The sequence below is a fragment of the Sardina pilchardus genome, chromosome 13 (assembly GCF_963854185.1).
Source record: "Sardina pilchardus chromosome 13, fSarPil1.1, whole genome shotgun sequence".
Taxonomy (NCBI): Eukaryota; Metazoa; Chordata; class Actinopteri; order Clupeiformes; family Clupeidae; genus Sardina; species Sardina pilchardus.
In genome coordinates this window covers 24618289-24636039 of record NC_085006.1, presented here as the reverse complement: position 1 = coordinate 24636039, position 17751 = coordinate 24618289, and the positions used below count along the sequence as shown (strand labels likewise).

The following is a 17751-nucleotide window of genomic DNA, read 5'->3' as shown; positions in this document are numbered from 1 at the left end:
AGTTTAATTTAATTTAAAACTCCAATTTCAGAAATGTTAAGAAAACATGTATTTTTTATTGTATATTCCTATCACAGTTAGTTGGTTGGTTATAATGAAGTAAAACAATTTTGTCAAAACAACCTTACCTCAGTTTGACAACACTTGGGATCTCTTCAGAGCTGTCAGGCCTAAACTGATTATCAAAATTGTGATTTGAACAGTACTGAGAGATGTGATGTCATCTGAGGTCATTTTTGGCTGGTCACACTTGCTGCATATGACTCCATTCTAATTAGATATTCCCTTGAAGCTGATTTTGACTGACAGTCTGAGCACAGTCACCCACTTCATACATCAGAACAACACCGTGGTCAGTCGCAAACGCTCACCAGTCCGATATATAACTGCCAGAAATGACCAGAGAAGCAAAACAACCAACCAGACCACCATCCAGCTATCCAAGTCACAGAACAATGGCATGAGAAATAGCTACGATAGGAGGGTAGTGAAACAAACTGCCAAAAAAAAACACAAACCACTGCCACCCGGTCACAGACAAACAGAGAAACAGAGAAATTTGAGTCAAGAAAAATCGGAGTCGGAGTCTGTCTCGAGTCAACTTTGTGGAGGAATAAAAGAGCAAGCCACTCTCGCACGTTCCTGGATCTAACAAGGCATGTGTCGGAGGTCAGGACCTGATGGAGCGTCACCAGTCCCCCAGCGAAAGGGCACTGCAAGAGGTGTGTGTGTGTGTGTGTGTGTGTGTGTGTGTGTGTGTGTGTGTACTAAGCACTAATAATCAGAGCCGCTTGGCAGCGGGTGACGGCTTTCCATTCGCCCCGGCTGAGAGGCGCAGGCTCTTATTGAAGAAAATTAACCCTGAGGAGAGCAGAGGAGAGGTCGTGTGTGTGTGTGTGTGTGTGTGTGTGTGTGTGTGTGTGTGAGTGTGTGAGAGAGAGACAGCAGACATGATTCACTTTAGCTGCCCCGAGCGCATGGGTTCATCAGTGGAGTGGCGGCTACTCTGGTCACCACTGCACTCCTCTGCTGCCGCTGCTGCTGCTGGTGCAAATGGAAGTCCATTAAGCGTCTGGCGAGGCTTCCTGCCACAGCATGACCACACAGCGCCGGCTCTTATCAACACACATCTCCACAAAGAGAACAGGGCGACGGACAAACAAGCAACCGAGCGCACCTCCTGATCTGTCTGTGAGGACCCGGACAGGAGGCACATTAGGAGACCAGCACAGAAAGACTCGCTTTAATCTGTGAGTGTGTGTGTGTGTGTGTGTGTGTGCGCATGCGTGTGAGTGTGTGTGTGTGTGTGTGAGTGTGTGTGTGTGTGTGTGTGTGCGTGTGTGAGTGTGTGTGTATATGCATGTGTATGTGTGTGTGTGTGTGTGTGTGTGTGTTTGTGTATATGCATGTGTATGTGTGTGTGTGTGTGTGTGTGTGTGTGTGTGTGTATATGCATGTGTGTGTGTGTGTGTGTGTGTGTGTGTGTGTATATGCATGTGTGTGTGTGTGTGTGTGTATATGCATGTGTGTGTGTGTGTGTGTGTGTGTGTGTGTGTGTATGCATGTGTGTGTGTGTGTGTGTGTATGCATGTGTGTGTGTGTGTGTGTGTGTGTGTGTGTGTGTGTGTGTTACAAGACACGACAAGGTGGAGCATGGACTGATAGCGACTGATTATCAAGCAGATTCTGCCCTGACTGCGCCCAAGCCTGAGCCGTATCCGAGCCAGAGCAGGGCCAAACGTGGCCCAGACTTGACCCAGCCTGAGCTGAGCTGCCATCTGATGACCCTATTGGAAATAAAATGGCTCTCGTGCCGATGCTATGGCACCACATGACTGATAAGTCCAACCACGCCAAGGAACAAGAGGAATTTCATCTGTAAAACACACACACGCATGCAGTCACACCCACACCAACACACACACACACAGTCCCACACACACACACACTCACTCTTTTTCTACAGTCTGGGCGGTTTTATCAGGCCATGCTATCGGCTCTGTGCATTTGCGCCTGCATTTCACAGTAAGCCAGCGGCCACTCCTGCTCCTCACACTGATTAGTATCTGAGAAAAAAAAAATCTCCTTCTATCTCTCTTTTCCTCCCCTCCACCGTACAATCGCTCCATGACATACTATATCCCCTGTACATACCTGCAAGAACTGACAAATCCCCAAAAACTCTCCCACGAATTCTAAATGGCAAAAAAGAAAAAGAAAAAAAACATGGCTGACAAGCCCATAGACTTGCCACTCTAACGACCCCATCCCCCATATTAGAAAAGACATTCACAAGACAGACAAGAGGCACAAAAGTGCACAATCTCAAAAACTCCACACTTTATGAATATGCTGTGAAGGAGGGGGGGGGCAGAAAAAAACAAAATGGAGAGAATACTAGAGAGAGAGGGGGGCAGAGAGAGAGAGAGAGAGAGAGAGAGAGAGAGCTCTGTTATTGTTAGTGCTTGAGGGCCTCACAGTTGGGAGATGGTGAAACTCTTCCTGCATTCTTGGCTTCTGCAGCCCAGGGGCTCACGGCAGCACTGACGCCAGACCAGACGACACTGGGGCGGTCACGGGCTACTGCCGGCCTGGATCAGGCTGGAATCCGGGCGCTATCTAGGAAGGGGGGAGGGGGGGTCTCACCCAACACGAGGGGTCTCTACAAGCACTGCAGTCTTCACCGGGCAGGGTGAGGGGTGATGGTCTTGGGGACAGAGGCGGAAGGACGAGCGGACCTTCTTTCTTCTCATGGATGATTCTGACTGATACTAAACCCAATGAGATTTAGCGGACCAGTATTTAGCTGGCAGTTTTAAGGCACCATAAACTCACAACGGCAGGCAGGGGCATCATTAGGAGGTGGACAGGGGAGGACGCGTCACCCTCAACTTTCAAAATGGCTTACATGAGCAAAAACGAGATCGCAGAAGGAAAGCAGAAAGGAAGAACTAAAACAAATGAATAAAAAGACACAAACACAGTTTTCATGCATACAAGAGAGAAAAAACACACAGGTTTTACATGACTGTTGGTTTCTGGTGGTAGCTTGCTAATAATCACTGAGGAAATACTTCAGACTATGGATATACTGAACGTTCTGAAAATGAAAAACTGCAGTCGCACAGTGAAGGCTACTCGGAAGGAGTTTGTTCTTACAGCAAATAAAAATGTTCACACAGCAACACCATGCGCTTTTTAGCTCAGAGTAATCAGCCAGGCCCCAAAGCGCCACCGGCCCACCAGGAATTCACAAATTCTCCCGACTCTCCCGATGATCACTCCGCTATTGATCAAGGCACTGAGGAGCAGGACAGCAGTGGAGGACTCCCCTGTTGCTGTATCAGCAGATGAGAAGGGCCTCAGCGTGCCACTGACATGACTGGCTAGGCCCATGGGTTGGCGAAGGAGACTGCTTAATCGCAGTCAGCGGTGATTCTATGCGTTTGTGATAAGGCATGCCATTTATGACAGCAATAATTTCCCTGGCAGACCTTTAAAAAAAACATGACCGCTGCGTAAGTCTTCATGCATAATACTAACACCAAACACACCTGGATCTCACTCATGTACACCACTGTGTGTGTGTGTGTGTGTGTGTGTGTGTGTGTGTGTGTGTGATGGCAGTAGAGAGTCTCCACACACTGTTGGCTAATAATGCACTAAGCTGGAGAGCTGGTCCGATAGCCCTCAATCACTATGCAGTTCACACAAAACGCAGTTTTTGTTCATAAAAACATAACAAAATGTTTTGGGCAACCTATGGCCATGTCCATTTCCATGTTCTCATGCAGATGCAAGCCAAACTTGGCCGGTCCAATTGTCGGGTACGTTACCACTGCTCCCTTACAATGCATGCTGTACACAGTTAAACTTGGAGCATCGCCATTTCATCTTACAACAAACGCGTGTGTATAGATGACAATATAAAGTTCACGTTGACTTTGAATTTAATTTCCAAGATTTTGTAGGAGGGGACTTGTGGGTGGGGCTTCCAAATGTTACAGGAGTATAAGCACATGAGGAAGGAGGAGCCGGATAACTTCTGACTTGCTGTGGAATCTGACCTGGGTCTGACTCCAACACGGTTCTGACCCGGAGACTAATATAGAAGTACAAAGAGGCGAAACTGGTGTTTTCTTGCCAGTATAGCGCTTTTCACCATTTTGGACTGAACATGCCAATATAAAACAGCATAAAACCAGGAGCAAATGTTACTATTGCGTCCAATTTTCTGAGACGCTCGTTCGCATTTAAACACAACGGGTCACATATGTAAACTAAAACGTATGAATCTGGTCTGGGCCACATCTGGGTCTTGTCTGCCGCAGTGTCGCGCTTCGGGCAGAGACCCAGAGCAAGCCCTCTCATACAGAGGAACTTCCTCCCTCTAACTCGCAATAACAACACTCCCTGGCATTTGGCTGAGGCTGAGGATTCCTTAACATTTTTTTCCCCTCTTTCCTACGGTGTCACTAGTGGGCCAAAAGTGACCACACTTCTTGTGAATGCTTGTGAGCTTGGTCGCTGTATAGCTTCTGACAGCTAGGGAATGCTGTTGGTTGTGAGTTAACACAAGGTGTGGCCATTTGTATACACTCAAAACGTACCACAAACACACACACACAAACACACACTCTCTCAACAGAGGAGTAGCTGGACATACTGCATGACTAACCATAAATCAGCCGAGTCACAGCACAAAAGTTAATCATTAGTGTGCCATCACAAGGCAATCAACAGCACGGTGACACAGGGCAGATATTATTTCACCCATCCCTTAGAATTTGCCTTGGATTTGACCAACTTTTGACTGAGTGACCCCTAGCAAAGGACAGTGGGCTTATTTCAACTCCATTAACTCCTCCGGCTACCAAATTCCTCAAAAAACACGCTGGCTGGCGTCCACTTACAACATGCCCTCAGTCTCCAAAGCAGCCTTCCTTATTGCTCCCAAAGACATGAGTCCATTTTATAGTCAGAAGAAAACAGCTACAGACACTTGATGTCATACTGTAGACTGGAAGACTGTAGACTGACTGGAACTCTAAATCAGTAAGAAATGTTCTATGAATTCAGTTAACACAAGTAACTTATGAATACAGCTACTGGTCTTTGGTCTGACTAGGCCTACACGCACAACATAGTAATGCTTACATACTGACATTAGCCATTAAAGGTAGCCCTACTGAGAACAAACTGCATGGTGAGCTATGGTGAGAATATGTTTCAGTATTGAATGTTCACAATTTAACTATTCACAGACAGGAGATCCCAGACATATAAACCTGGGTCTACATGACACGCGTGGTTAGTTCTGTAGAATGTTGCCACATCAATAGTCTGGGGTCGTTCCGGTGAAACTACTTCAATGAATGTTGTGATACGTTGTATCCAAAGACGGACGTTCTGAAGTGCTTATGCTTTGCTTAATATCAAGAAAATCAATCATGTCATGTGCAATAAAGCAGTTCACACAAACACACGCACACAAATGTCAACCGTCTCCAACAACATGCCCGGTGAACATGCCTCCAGTGTTGCAGTCTGGGCTATTCAATGGGCGGAAAGAGACAGGAAAAGGATCCAGCTCCTCACATTTTCCTCGTACGCGCTAAGGGAAACTCCTGTTATAAGGTACGGCAGAATATCTCTGGTTTCACAAAAGTAGCTTTCAAAACCAGTGTATCTATAATCAGAAGTTCACTAATAGGCCAAAATCCAACACAGTTTAGGCAACTGCGGAAGCTGACAACAGTAACCGTGAACAAAGCTTACTTTCAAACAGGCACCACAATGCATCCATAGCAGCAGGCGGGATATGGCCAATCAACTGAGTTTCTGACTGATGCGTGATATGATCGCACATTGGTCCATGTCGTTCATCAAGCTCCATTGTCTTTGAATACATGTGTAGTATGATGTGTTTACGGTGGTAGGATTTTCACCCTCTCTGCTTAAGGGTCGACAGATGCAGACTCGTAGACTGCATAACCGCATGGGAAGAGCCTACTGTCCATTCATAATAAAATCATGATTCGGAAAACGTGCGTTTAATAATCACACCAGCCCTGCCATAATGTTTGGACACTGAAAGTGAACACACACAAAAAAATCAGAGAAGAAAAGGAAAAGCGTCCGAGCCAAAACAGATCTCGGCGTCAGGTCCTGGTGGGCTGCAGGGTCGGGTTGCAAGGCCTTCCCACATTTTGTATTTATCCGAATCTGAACAGAGGCCTTGACCACTCGTCTCTCTGTTCTTTCTCGGAACGAGGGAAACGTCAATACACTCATGGGTGATGCAATGCAACCCCTCCGAATTCCATATTTGCTTGTTTGCTTAAGTGAACACACTGACACGGACATCCACTTCTACCGATTTCACCGTGTTAATAAGCACTGAAAAGACCCAAAGACGATAAGAGGAGAAAGTAAAATGGAAGTTTTAATACTCCATGTATCCGTCTAGACCAGCTGGTAGGAATGAGAATGCTTCACGTGCCTTATTAACAACCTCAACTCTACTCAAAGGCTATATGACAGCTAAAACTCTTGGATTTTCGGCCTTGAATAACCATAGATCTGAGCAACGAATTTCAGCTTGGGAGGAACTGCACGAAGCGACACACAGGCTAAAGAAATAAAAACAAGTACACTGGGTAGGGCCAGAGTAGCTCAAAGTCTATGCCATGGAATCGCAGACCCCTTGAGACCAATTCCCTTAAGTTAAGGTCTCGATAGTCCAGACCAAACCGTTTTTATTTTCACGTTGCGCATTTTCCCTCGACCAAAACAGGGTCACTTTTTATTAACGTTACACCAACTCATCTCTTCAACCGATTGTTTGAGAACACATGGAAGCTCGGGCAATTCACGTTTCAACCTCGGCATTGCATCAATAAACACCGCGAATGCAAGTGTTGTTTTAAGTTGGAAAATACTGACATCCGAAATAAAAAAATAAAAATAAAACTGGTAACGTTACATACCATAGCATTCCTCCGTCTCTCCGGTTCACTCTCTTGTACGCCGCTGGTCTCTGTTGGACACTGAAGTAGCAAACCCCGGGCCGGCTGGGTGGAAAAATAGAATAAAGCCAAGATAGATAGCAGTTCGACAAAGGGTCTTTAGAATGGCTTGGTTAGTTCCCTTTCGTTTGCCGATGCGTAAATAGTGTTCCTTTCCAAATTACGCTTCCATTTCAGACGCGTAAAGTTTGTTTCCCCAGTTTCTTGGTTCTTGCTCTCTTCCACCCAATGCTAAAAGGGAGAAATACAGGCTTCGACCGGCGAAAAAACAATCCTAGATGTCGGTATGTGGTCCACTGGATTTTCTTGTTTGAAAGGAGGGGGCGTAGAGGGAACAAAAATCAGAGGTTTGTGTCGCTGCGTCTTCCTCTGGGCTCACCACGTTGTTTTTTGACCAATTATTATTTCCTTTGTTGCGCTCCAAAAACACTTTGGACATGCCTGTTCCCTTGCCGAGCCACGTTTAAGTTGCTTTCACAGCATATGGCTCGACAATGCGACTCCTCCCGACAGTTCCATACTAGTTAGTTTTACTCCCTCGGACAAGCCGTTTGCAAAACGATGTGCGTGAGAGAATGTGTGTGTATGTATGCGTGTATGCGAGAGTGTAAATGTATTTTTTCCCCCAGCTTCCCAGTAATGGCGGCCTTTCTCCCGTTCGCAGTCTCTCCTCCCTCTCTGTTGGGAGAATGGGAACGCTGCACTCACAACCACAGCGCAGTCTCGCCCAGCGGCGCATGGACACTACTGCAAAAACTGCAAAAAAACACACAGGGTAGCTAGAATAGGCCTACACAAGAACACAAACCCTCAACGCTTGCACAAATCCAAATCATAAAGTTGAGTAAAATGACTGATGTGGATTGATTAAATTCCTTTTGTTCCAACTGCAATATTTTAACATATAGGCCTAATAATTGCATGTTATGTGTGGGTTACACTTATTACCAGTAAAAACATATTATTCCTCAGGTCTTGTTGTCAGTCAACAACAGCAGATCAGTCAATGTGGGTATAAATGGCAAATATTAACAATAGACCTTTTCTGTTTTTATCAAATGGTGCATGTATCATATTGCTTATGAGTATTTTGACACTGTGTTATTTTGAGTAGTGTATTGTATTCCAAGTATAAGGAATTCATTTACAACACCAATATTATCTTTCTTTTTACATCTACATTTCCAAATTGATCTGAATGCATGCAATTGGATTAGAAATGCTAGGAATTTAATACTGACACAGAAAGTTCCACTCCAAGAATTCCCATAAAATTGTAGGGGTTTATAAGCCTCTTTCAAGAGGGGAAGGCTACTGTGAAGAGCTTAGTGATTCTGGAGACAAAGAGAAATTCCAGCGATGTAGTTTAGCAAGCTGCCATGCCATAACCTGGTTGTTGTGTAACCACTTAAACAGATGTCAGTTCATTTCAGAACTGCCACACAAATCTCTCTCTCTCTCTCTCTCTCTCTCTCTCTCTGTCGCTCTCTACATCCATTTTCTCTCTTTAACATACAAAGGTCACACCCCTGAATGTTGTGTCTTTCTTTACAAATGTATTGCCATGTAATGTCATCATCAGAGTCACCATTAGCACAAGAGCACTTGTAGGCTATTGTTTTCCTTTCCGCTCATCCATAAAGGACAGTTACACAGAAACACATTTTCTCTCTGTTTCACGCATGTTCTACTCGGTGGGTCTGCACTGGAACAACTGGCCGGCTGGATTCCTCTATAGGCTCAAGTTCCAGTGCTTGGTCCTGCCCAGCCATGCAGACAGTCACTTCAGCATAGCCAGTTGGGTCTTGGGCCAGGGCCACGGCCTGGTCCCCCGAGGCATCGTTCAAGTCATGGTTTTATTCATTCCTGTGACCCCGATTACATGCCGCATGATTAGAAGATGGGGGTCAAAGTTCCATTTTAATCTACGCCCGTTTTACAGGCTTCCTCTTTACCTTCTCATAAATAGGGCAGTGCTGTTTGCAAGACTACCCGTGCCGTGCGGGGCACACCCATGAATCACGGCTCTAAAACAACAGCCATGGAATGACAGAGGTAACCGGATCCAGGCCCGCTCCCGACTAGGCCCAGATCCGGTGCAGAGGTAGCCGTGCAGGCGTGCACTGAGCTGGCGATGTGCAACCGACCGCCCCTGTTTATTAGGGGAAAGGCCATGCTACACATGCAGGCAGACATTGATTCAAACACTCATTTGAATGGTCTATGCCCTGATGAAGGCCAATATGGCCGTAACGCGTAGGCCCATGTGCTTTTAAATACCCAGTGCTTGCCATGAACCATTAAAGGCTTTTTACATTTCTAAAAATCTCGGAGTGCCTCTGCTAACCCTTTTTTTCCTTTGGACTCATTTGAATGGGTTTCTCACAGGCTAGCAATAGCATGGCTAAGCTGTTCACTTGAGTTTTTCCTTGTTTATCAGTTCATTAACTTTCATCTGTCCACATCAGCCACAAGGGCTGTGTGGATGCTGGTGTGAAAAGACCAAAGTGCTTGAAGGTTGCACCCATGCAGGCTTGAGTAGTGAGCGCCACCCCCTTACCCTCCCCTTCTCTTCCCTCAACCCATCTTGTCTACCCTCCCCCAAACTCCCTCCTACCTCCAGAGTTCAGCTGAAATATTTCTAAGTCCCAGGGGTCACCACATTCTTGCCTTGTGCAGTTGTGCAATCTCCCAACAATCATAGCTCTCCACCTCCCCACCACCATCTCCTTCTCTCTCTCTCTGTCTCTCTCTCTCTCTCTCTCTCTCTCTCTCTCTCTCTCTCTCTCTCTCTCTCTATCTCTCTCTTTCTCTCTCTCTCTCTCTCACTCACACACACACAGACACACACAGACACACAGACACACACACACACACACACACACACACACACACACACACTCTCTCTCTCTCTTTCTCTCTCTCTCTCTCCCTCTCTCTTCAACATCTCCACCCCTTCGTCTCAACCTCTGAAAATGTGCAGAAAAGCTGTCCAAGACGTCTGGACAATGTTCTGTGGTTGATAGCCTAATCTCTGGCACACCAAACAAACCAAGGGTCCTGACTCTGTGGAAACAGCTGCTGATGAAAAGCAAAGCGGACTCTGTTACTTGTTCATTTGCAATGCACGTCTATAATGACAGAATGTATAGGCCTATATTTTGATTATTACTTTTTCAACTAAAGCATTGGTAAGGAGTACTTGTTAGGGTAACTAAAAGACCGAGCATCACTGGCCTTGATTGTCAAAGAGCATGCTCACCGGTGTTTTTGGACAATATAGTCGACAATGCTATACAAATACATGCTATAACATGTTTGCAGTTTCCAATTCCATCCAGAGAACTCCAGTGGTTGGCTTCTAGTGTTTTTATCTTTCATCATGCATCATCACAATTATATATAAATCCTGGTTTCCTGTGAAAGCATTCCACAAAGTGTGGTTGGCCAACACACATACAGACATACTGTTTCTTTAAAAATCTGACCTCTTCTTACTAAAATGTGTTTGAACCTGTGAATTTTCCTTTGGTCAGTGAAGATGATGGCACCTGGCCACGCGTAAATGATTTTAGCTAATATAGTTGCAGAGTATGGCATATTCATGTCATGGCCATTTGTATTTATTTTCCTAGCAGTACTAATTCCACCTGTAGATATCAGGGACTCATTCATTACAATATCTAAATCTGAAACTTTTAAAATAACAATTCATACAATAAAGAAACTGCAAAAAGCAATGCATGGTCCAAGCATGTTAAAACAACGGGTGTGATTCAATACATTTTAATAGAAATATCATCAATTAGGCTTGAACTGTATTTATTTTTTTAATGACTGTCTTTGTTGAGTAATAATTAAGTTAATATGGTATACAAATCCCAAGTTTTATTTCCCTCTACGCAACCTAGCCCGACCAAAGTGACTACGTCATTCCATTTTCACGCCAAGTCAAGTGAGAAGCATACTGGGAGTTGTTGTTTCCACATACTATGGAATAGAGCAGATTGCACTTTGAAAAACTACATTGTCCATCTCCGACTACTCGGGCCTTCCAAACACATCCTGTCGCTCGGGGACGGACGGATAGCGGGGAAGTAGAGGGTCGGGGTTGTGTTTGTCTCAACTGACCATCCATACGTAAAACGTTGTTTTCATCACACAACAGAAGAGAAGTACATCAATAAATTGACAAAATGGTACGTTGTCTGCTCTTATTAGTCTGTATAATAATCACTGAACTAACCTAATCTGCCTAGCATGCTAGCATGGCTTCGATATTGATATCTGCTGTTCGCCGTAAAGCTAACGTTAGCTTGTTAATGAGCCGAGTTTATCCACAAAATGTTCTTCTTGTTTTGGGGTGATTGAAGTTATTCGTTAATGGATAACAAACTTCCATCAATAACAATACATTGGCCATGACTAGCCAATGCCCCAGATTTATTCGTGTCTGGAGTCGATGTATTCCATAGTGCTAGCTAAACATTTTAATGCAACGTTAGCTAGGACAACTAGCAATAGGTTAAAATATACTTATAGCCGAGGGGAAACATTAAGAATTGGAGTTGTAACGTTAACGCATACTACATACACTCATCCATGTGAGCGTTACGTGTGAGTGTCGCTCAATATCACTGACATAGCTAATTTGTTAGAAATTAGTTGACATTCATTGAGCATATGCAGGCTAGTCAGCTGACTAAACTGTGATGTTAGCTATCAAGCTACCCGGCGCTAGCTTTGCGTTAAACACGGCTGATTTGAAGTTTACGTAAAGTGTCAGAGATGACAAGGAATGACAATTAGTGTGTTAAATCAAATGATGTGTCGGATGGTATAACAGGTGTGCTGTTTTGAGGAGTGTTGGGGACCTTTCCATCACCAGCTAAGCAAGACAGCTCCCGGAACGTTAGTCATGTGATGTGCTCATTTGACCTTTACGAGGAAAAAATCAACTAACGTTATTATCGATTTAACGTTGCAGATCCGCTTCATCCTGATCCAAAACCGCGCAGGAAAGACTCGGTTGGCCAAGTGGTACATGCAATTTGATGACGACGAGAAGCAGAAACTGATCGAAGAAGTGCATGCCGTGGTGACAGTTCGTGATGCCAAACACACCAACTTTGTGGAGGTACGATTAAAACGGGTAGAACACACCTGGGTCACATGAACTATAGATGTCCATTTCATTGCATTAAAACTGATATAGCAAAATTGTTTTTTCCTGTTATGTCCTTTCTGTAATTAGAATTTATGTACGTGTTGCAAACCTCTACGTTACAGTCATTGTAACATACTTACTCACTCATTCCCTTCTTTATTTGATTTATTTGTCTCTGCAGTTCAGGAATTTCAAGATCATCTACAGGAGATATGCTGGTCTGTATTTCTGCATCTGTGTGGATGTCACGGATAATAACTTGGCCTACCTGGAGGGCATCCATAACTTTGTGGAGGTAAGAGATTGTTGTGGCGTTCGTTCCTCATGCACTTGGTCATTTTAGGTAGCACAGTGAGTGCACAGACTGTGCTGAGAAAGTTGCCCTGTCCATTGGCTATGTTTTCCATCTGTTGTGATCCATGCTGACAAACACATCCCTCCCTCCTACCCAAACGCTAATTTTGCAGCCCACAAGGAACAAGGAAAGATTTTATACATACCTGCTTATGTAGTACTTTTTATGGCGTGTCACTTCTAATCTCAGTTCAAGTCAGTAAGTTATTTTTGTGCTTTCTTGATCTCAGGCAGCACAGTATATGTACAATGTACAATGATTGCTTGAAACAATGAAGACCTCACATTGTGTGTGTGTGTGTGTGTGTGTGTGTGTGTGTGTGTGTGTGTGTGTATTGGAGTTTTGGACTGGTCTGAAAGTTGCTGCGAAGGGAAAACCATGCTCGGGAGTTCGGGAGCACAGTGACCCGGAATGCCGGCACTTCCTCTGACCATTCATCAAAACATCCCTCCCCCTGTCTCCTTGGTAGAGTAGCATAGCTGAGGTCAGAGATAGGGGTTTAAGCCTATGTGCGTCCGGCCGTCCGCAGCATTCCCAGTTCTGCTGGCCAGAAAGAGGGAGGTGGTGGGTCACTGAAGAACAGGTCAGCTCAGCAAACAGAGACCAAAATGGCTCAGTGGTTCAGGAACTGGTTCAATGGTTCAGGGTTTATTTCTCCCCCCCCCCCCCCCCCTGAAAGTTCTGGGTACACTTTGTGCAGTTCTGGTTCATTTCAGTTCAGTTCTGAGTATCTGGGACATGTTGGAATGAGCTATTAACAATCCCAGGCAATAAACATGTGTTGCTTCGGGTGTATGGAGGGGAGGGATGCACTTCCATTGGACCTGAATATCCACCTAGCAATCATTTGCCTGAAGAAGACCCAATTGGGTTGAAACGTTGCTTGTTTTTTAACATTAAATGGGAGCTCAAAGCAGTGTTGCGGACATGACATTCTTTTTATTCACCAGATTTAGATGATGTTTCTCCCTGGACACATATGGGGCTGTCTGTTACCAGCTAAATTTTCAATTTTACTCAGAAACATTTCAATTTCAAAGTAGACACGTTCCCCACTAACATTTAGCCTCTGTTTGCCTGATTAGACCGCACATCCAAATTAGTTTGGTCAGTGCGCTCACCGCTAGTCTCCAAGAGAGACCCAGAGCTCCAAAACTCTGTAAAAACTAGTTGGGCTGCATGAGCTCCCTGGCACTGAATAGGCCAAGACTTCCTGTTGTGACTGAGGCTCTCATAGTTTGGCCGAGTTGATGACAAGCATGTTTCCCATACAGCCCGCTGTCTGAGTCATGCAGACAGAAGGAGGCCCGGGTACTTTCTGCAGCCTGATGGGCTTTCTCTTCTGGTCTTCTCTCCTGTAGGTTCTGAATGAGTACTTCCACAATGTGTGCGAACTGGACCTGGTCTTCAACTTCTACAAGGTATGTTTGTCTACTGCTGCTGTTGAGATCCTTACCACTCAATAGTATGACGTTTATGTGTTGCATCCTTGTGTAATGGTTCTTTTGATGTATTGTACACACATTGATAGGGATGAAAGAAATGCAAGCAAGTCAAATATTCTAGTAGTTTTGTCTTGTATTGTGTCAGATATTTCTGTTTTCCTTGGTTTACATTGACTGACAGTTCTATTTCTCCCCAAGAAGTAGCCTAAGCATTAAGTGAAATGCATTTAATATTGACAGTGAGATACCAAGATGAGTGTCTCTACCTGAATTGAAGTTTTGAAGTTTGAGATGGAACTGAAATTTACCAGTAGTGAACTATCTACTGAACCATACAACTTTGCAAAAAGCTCTTTAAGACATCTTAAGCCTGATTGTTTGGTCTGCTGTCTTTGAAATGTATACAGCAGCCCTCCCTAGCCTACCCTACTCTGTTTATGCTAATAAAGCGTCGCCATAGTAACAGGCATTTCATGTTTAATTACAGTCAGTCAGTCAATTAAGCTTAACTGCGTCAGGTTTGTGTGGGAGAGATTGGACACAAAAAAAGAGGAACTTCTTTAAGAGAAAACGGTAAGCAATTAGTAGTCGCCTTTGGTAATTACTCCGAAGCTGCTGCTTGTCTAATTGCGGCAGCTATTTCTGCAAGCCACCTACTTGTGAACCTGAACGACCCCGCGAGTAGCACGCCTTGTTTAAGTGACAGCGGGGAGGAAGAAGACGAAGAGGAGAGAGATGCGGCATGGTGAACGAAAGAGCGTGAGAGAGAGAGAGAGAGAGAGGGAGAGAGAGAGAGAGAGAGAGAAAGAGAGAGCGAGAGTGTGTGTGAGAGCGAGAGAGAGAGCGAGAGAGAGAGCGAGAGAGAGAGCGAGAGAGAGAGCGAGAGAGAGAGCGAGAGAGAGAGCGAGAGAGAGAGAGAGCGAGAGTGAGAGTGAGAGAGAGAAAGAAAGAAAGAAAGAGAGTGAGAGAGAGAGAGAGAGAGAGAGAGCGCGAGTGAGAGAGAGATGTGTATGGTAGCTACTTCAGCTTGCTTAAACTGACTATCACAACAGCCACAGGTGCAGCTGGCTGCTCGAGAGACGGATAGTGATTGTCTGGCGTCTATGAGCCTTCTGTTCTTACATGACAAAGGGGCGCCTTTGTGCGCTGCACGAGAGTGAATGAATCTGAGTTTGCGAAGTTGTTGTTGTTTGTCATCAGGAACTGTCAATCTTCCACTCTGAGGAGCAGTGGTGGAATAGATTCTGTTCATATAGCACAATAAGAAATCTCTCAGCAGAATTGTGCAAAGAATTGCCACTGTAAGGAGAGAGAGAGAGATGTGGAAAGAAGCGTAGCAGTCTTTTTGTAGTCGAGAGAGGACTAAGTAGTCTTCCAGGGTTCTTTGAGAAGGACAAGACACACAAGAAAGAGTGTATAGTTACATATGTTCTGTGTGAACCCCAAACGCTCCGACCGTTGTTGTGTGTGTGTGTGTGTGTGCATGTGTGCGTGCGTGTGTGTGTGCGTGCGTGCGTGTGTGTGTGTTCGTTCTGATCCTTTGTGCTCTCCCCCTCTGTGTCAGGTGTACACAGTGGCGCATGAGATTCTGTGTACGATGGCGCTTGCGTGTGTTGTGACCCCCACGCGTCTCTGTCGTCCTGTGTGTCAGGTGTACACGGTGGTGGACGAGATGTTCCTGGCCGGGGAGATCCGGGAGACCAGCCAGACCAAGGTGCTGAAGCAGCTCCTCATGCTGCAGTCCCTCGAGTAGACGTCCAGAGCCGGCCGACCAACCCCGCTCACATGTCCGCGTCCGCGGTGATGGGACGTCCCACTCACACACACACACACACACACACACGACGTGTGGCGTGCGAAGTGGTATCTCATCACCTGAACCCAACTTTACCTAGTTTGACATTCTATGGAGCAGGCTGTTTAGTCTTGCTAAATGTGTGTTTGTGTGTGTGTCGGTGTGTGTCGGTGTGTGTGAAAGAGAGTGAGAGAGAATGTGTGTACATTTAGGGGCTGTGCTGCAAAGATAAAGACCACAACTGGACCTCAGGCCTTCTCAGTGCTGACTCTGAGGCTTGGGCAATTTTCAGGACACCTAATGCAGTGTGTGGGTGGGCATCTTTGCTGCATAGCACTTAGCTGATCTAAACTGATGTGGTGAAGTGTGTGTGTGTGTGTGTGTGTGTTTCCATTCATCTCCTTTTGTTCATTAGAAGCCCACCCTCTGCGGTTGCCAGATATTCATCCACATGCATTTCCTTGTTTTGAATCATTCTCATGACCCCAAAAAAAACACATTTCTGTTGTCAACACTACCATAGAGTTACCAAGCAACCCCATGGGTGTCGACTGCCAGTAATCTGCTCTCAGCCCAAATCCCAAATCTTCGGTGTCTTATATGCAAACGCAGCCTTTTCTGAGGTCAGTATTACACTGTAACCTTGTGCTACAATTATAGCAAAGGTTACCGGCCGGGAAGAAATCTTTTTTTTTTTTTTTTTTAAGTCACATTTCTGTGTTTGGTCGGATTGGTTCAGCATCAACCAATATGGTTTTGGTTTTAATGGAGGGAAATGTCGCTCTACTACCAGTAGACACATCGGGCACATGAGAATTGGGGTGGGACGGTAAAACCAGAGGTTTGGGCACTATTTTTTACGAGGGTGAAATCATATAACCTGGAGGCTGAGCAGTTCGGTGCTGCAAGACACTATTTTACTCTACTACAAATATCACAATGTCAATATGTGGCCATAGACCTGCCACGCGGTTCATGATAACCACCGTTTTGACAAGAACAGTAACGTTAGTAAATGACTAGAAAAAATACCAGTGGTCTATTGTGCTCCATGATTATTGCAGTACTGTGAAGGTATTATTTTTGTTGTCTGTTTTTCTTGTTTTTTTGTTTTTGTATTGCGTGTGTGTAGTATGCGTGCTACTGATGGTGTGAGTGACGTATGAAATAAGAGACCGTTACGGCGCTGTTGAGCTCTGTAACCCCCTCACCATTCCAAGCCTATCTAGTCCGTCTGCTTCGTCCCCTCAGTCCATTCAACAGGAAAACCCGCTCTTAGATTGGCCAGTGTCCTGTTAGTTCACCCACAGTTAATTGTGGACTTCCAAGCCCAGACTTCTAGAGTCTACAGAAGCAAGCACTGGGCAGAGAAATAATTGCCATGTTTTTTTTTTTCTTTACACGGTAGATCTGTGTGCTTTGGACAAAACTACCCACACACACACACATAGGCTGCCTGAGTCTGTTTTGAGCTGTAGCACTTATGTCATCAAATGTCGCTGTGGAAACCGCATATACAGCAGGTTCATTAGTAACTACAAGCAAACCTGTTGCGCTTAGGAAAAACTAGCTAATTATGATGATCCTGATTGGGCTGCGATTGAGACTACAGGTCTCAATAACAAACATATAAAAACCTACACATAATGCAAAATCTTCTGGGTTGTGCTACAAAGCTACTGGCTTTTCGAAGTAAGAAGATCTTAAGTGATCTCAAAAGAAACGTTACTTCTGAAACATAAGTTGCTTGCTGCAGTGTTTTTATAAAACATTTTTTTAAGGAGATCAGCAGTTTGTCCCTGGTTAGGTTTCCTGGGTAAGCCCGTGTGCTTGTGTGTAGTCCACCCCTCTGCCGGTGTGTAGCTGTTACCACCTGACCCCATCGTGGCGCGCAGCTGCAGTGAGGAGTAAAATCCGAGACGTCGGTGGGCCAGAAGACGCAACCACTGGGGCTCATTAGC

The 17751-nt window shown here is 45.1% G+C and overlaps 2 protein-coding genes across 2 annotated transcripts in view; one reads left to right on the top strand and one right to left on the bottom strand.

Moving 5' to 3' along the window:
- The window catches only part of arhgap35a (Rho GTPase activating protein 35a), a 94908-nt gene extending 87215 nt beyond the window's left edge, over positions 1 to 7693 (bottom strand). Inside the window, exon 1 of the mRNA XM_062553250.1 lies at positions 6990 to 7693. The gene's annotated coding sequence lies outside the window, so the exon portion shown is untranslated. The remainder of the gene's footprint in view (positions 1 to 6989) is intronic.
- Positions 7694 to 11082: 3389 nt separating this feature from the next.
- Positions 11083 to 17751, top strand: part of ap2s1 (adaptor related protein complex 2 subunit sigma 1) — a 7031-nt gene continuing 362 nt past the window's right edge. The window contains exons 1-5 of the mRNA XM_062553252.1: positions 11083 to 11227; positions 12016 to 12165; positions 12377 to 12490; positions 13912 to 13971; positions 15647 to 17751. The exon at positions 15647 to 17751 is cut by the window's right edge and continues 362 nt beyond it. Of these exons, the coding sequence (XP_062409236.1) occupies positions 11225 to 11227; positions 12016 to 12165; positions 12377 to 12490; positions 13912 to 13971; positions 15647 to 15748 (429 nt within the window). The 5' untranslated portion in view covers positions 11083 to 11224 and the 3' untranslated portion in view covers positions 15749 to 17751. The remainder of the gene's footprint in view (positions 11228 to 12015; positions 12166 to 12376; positions 12491 to 13911; positions 13972 to 15646) is intronic.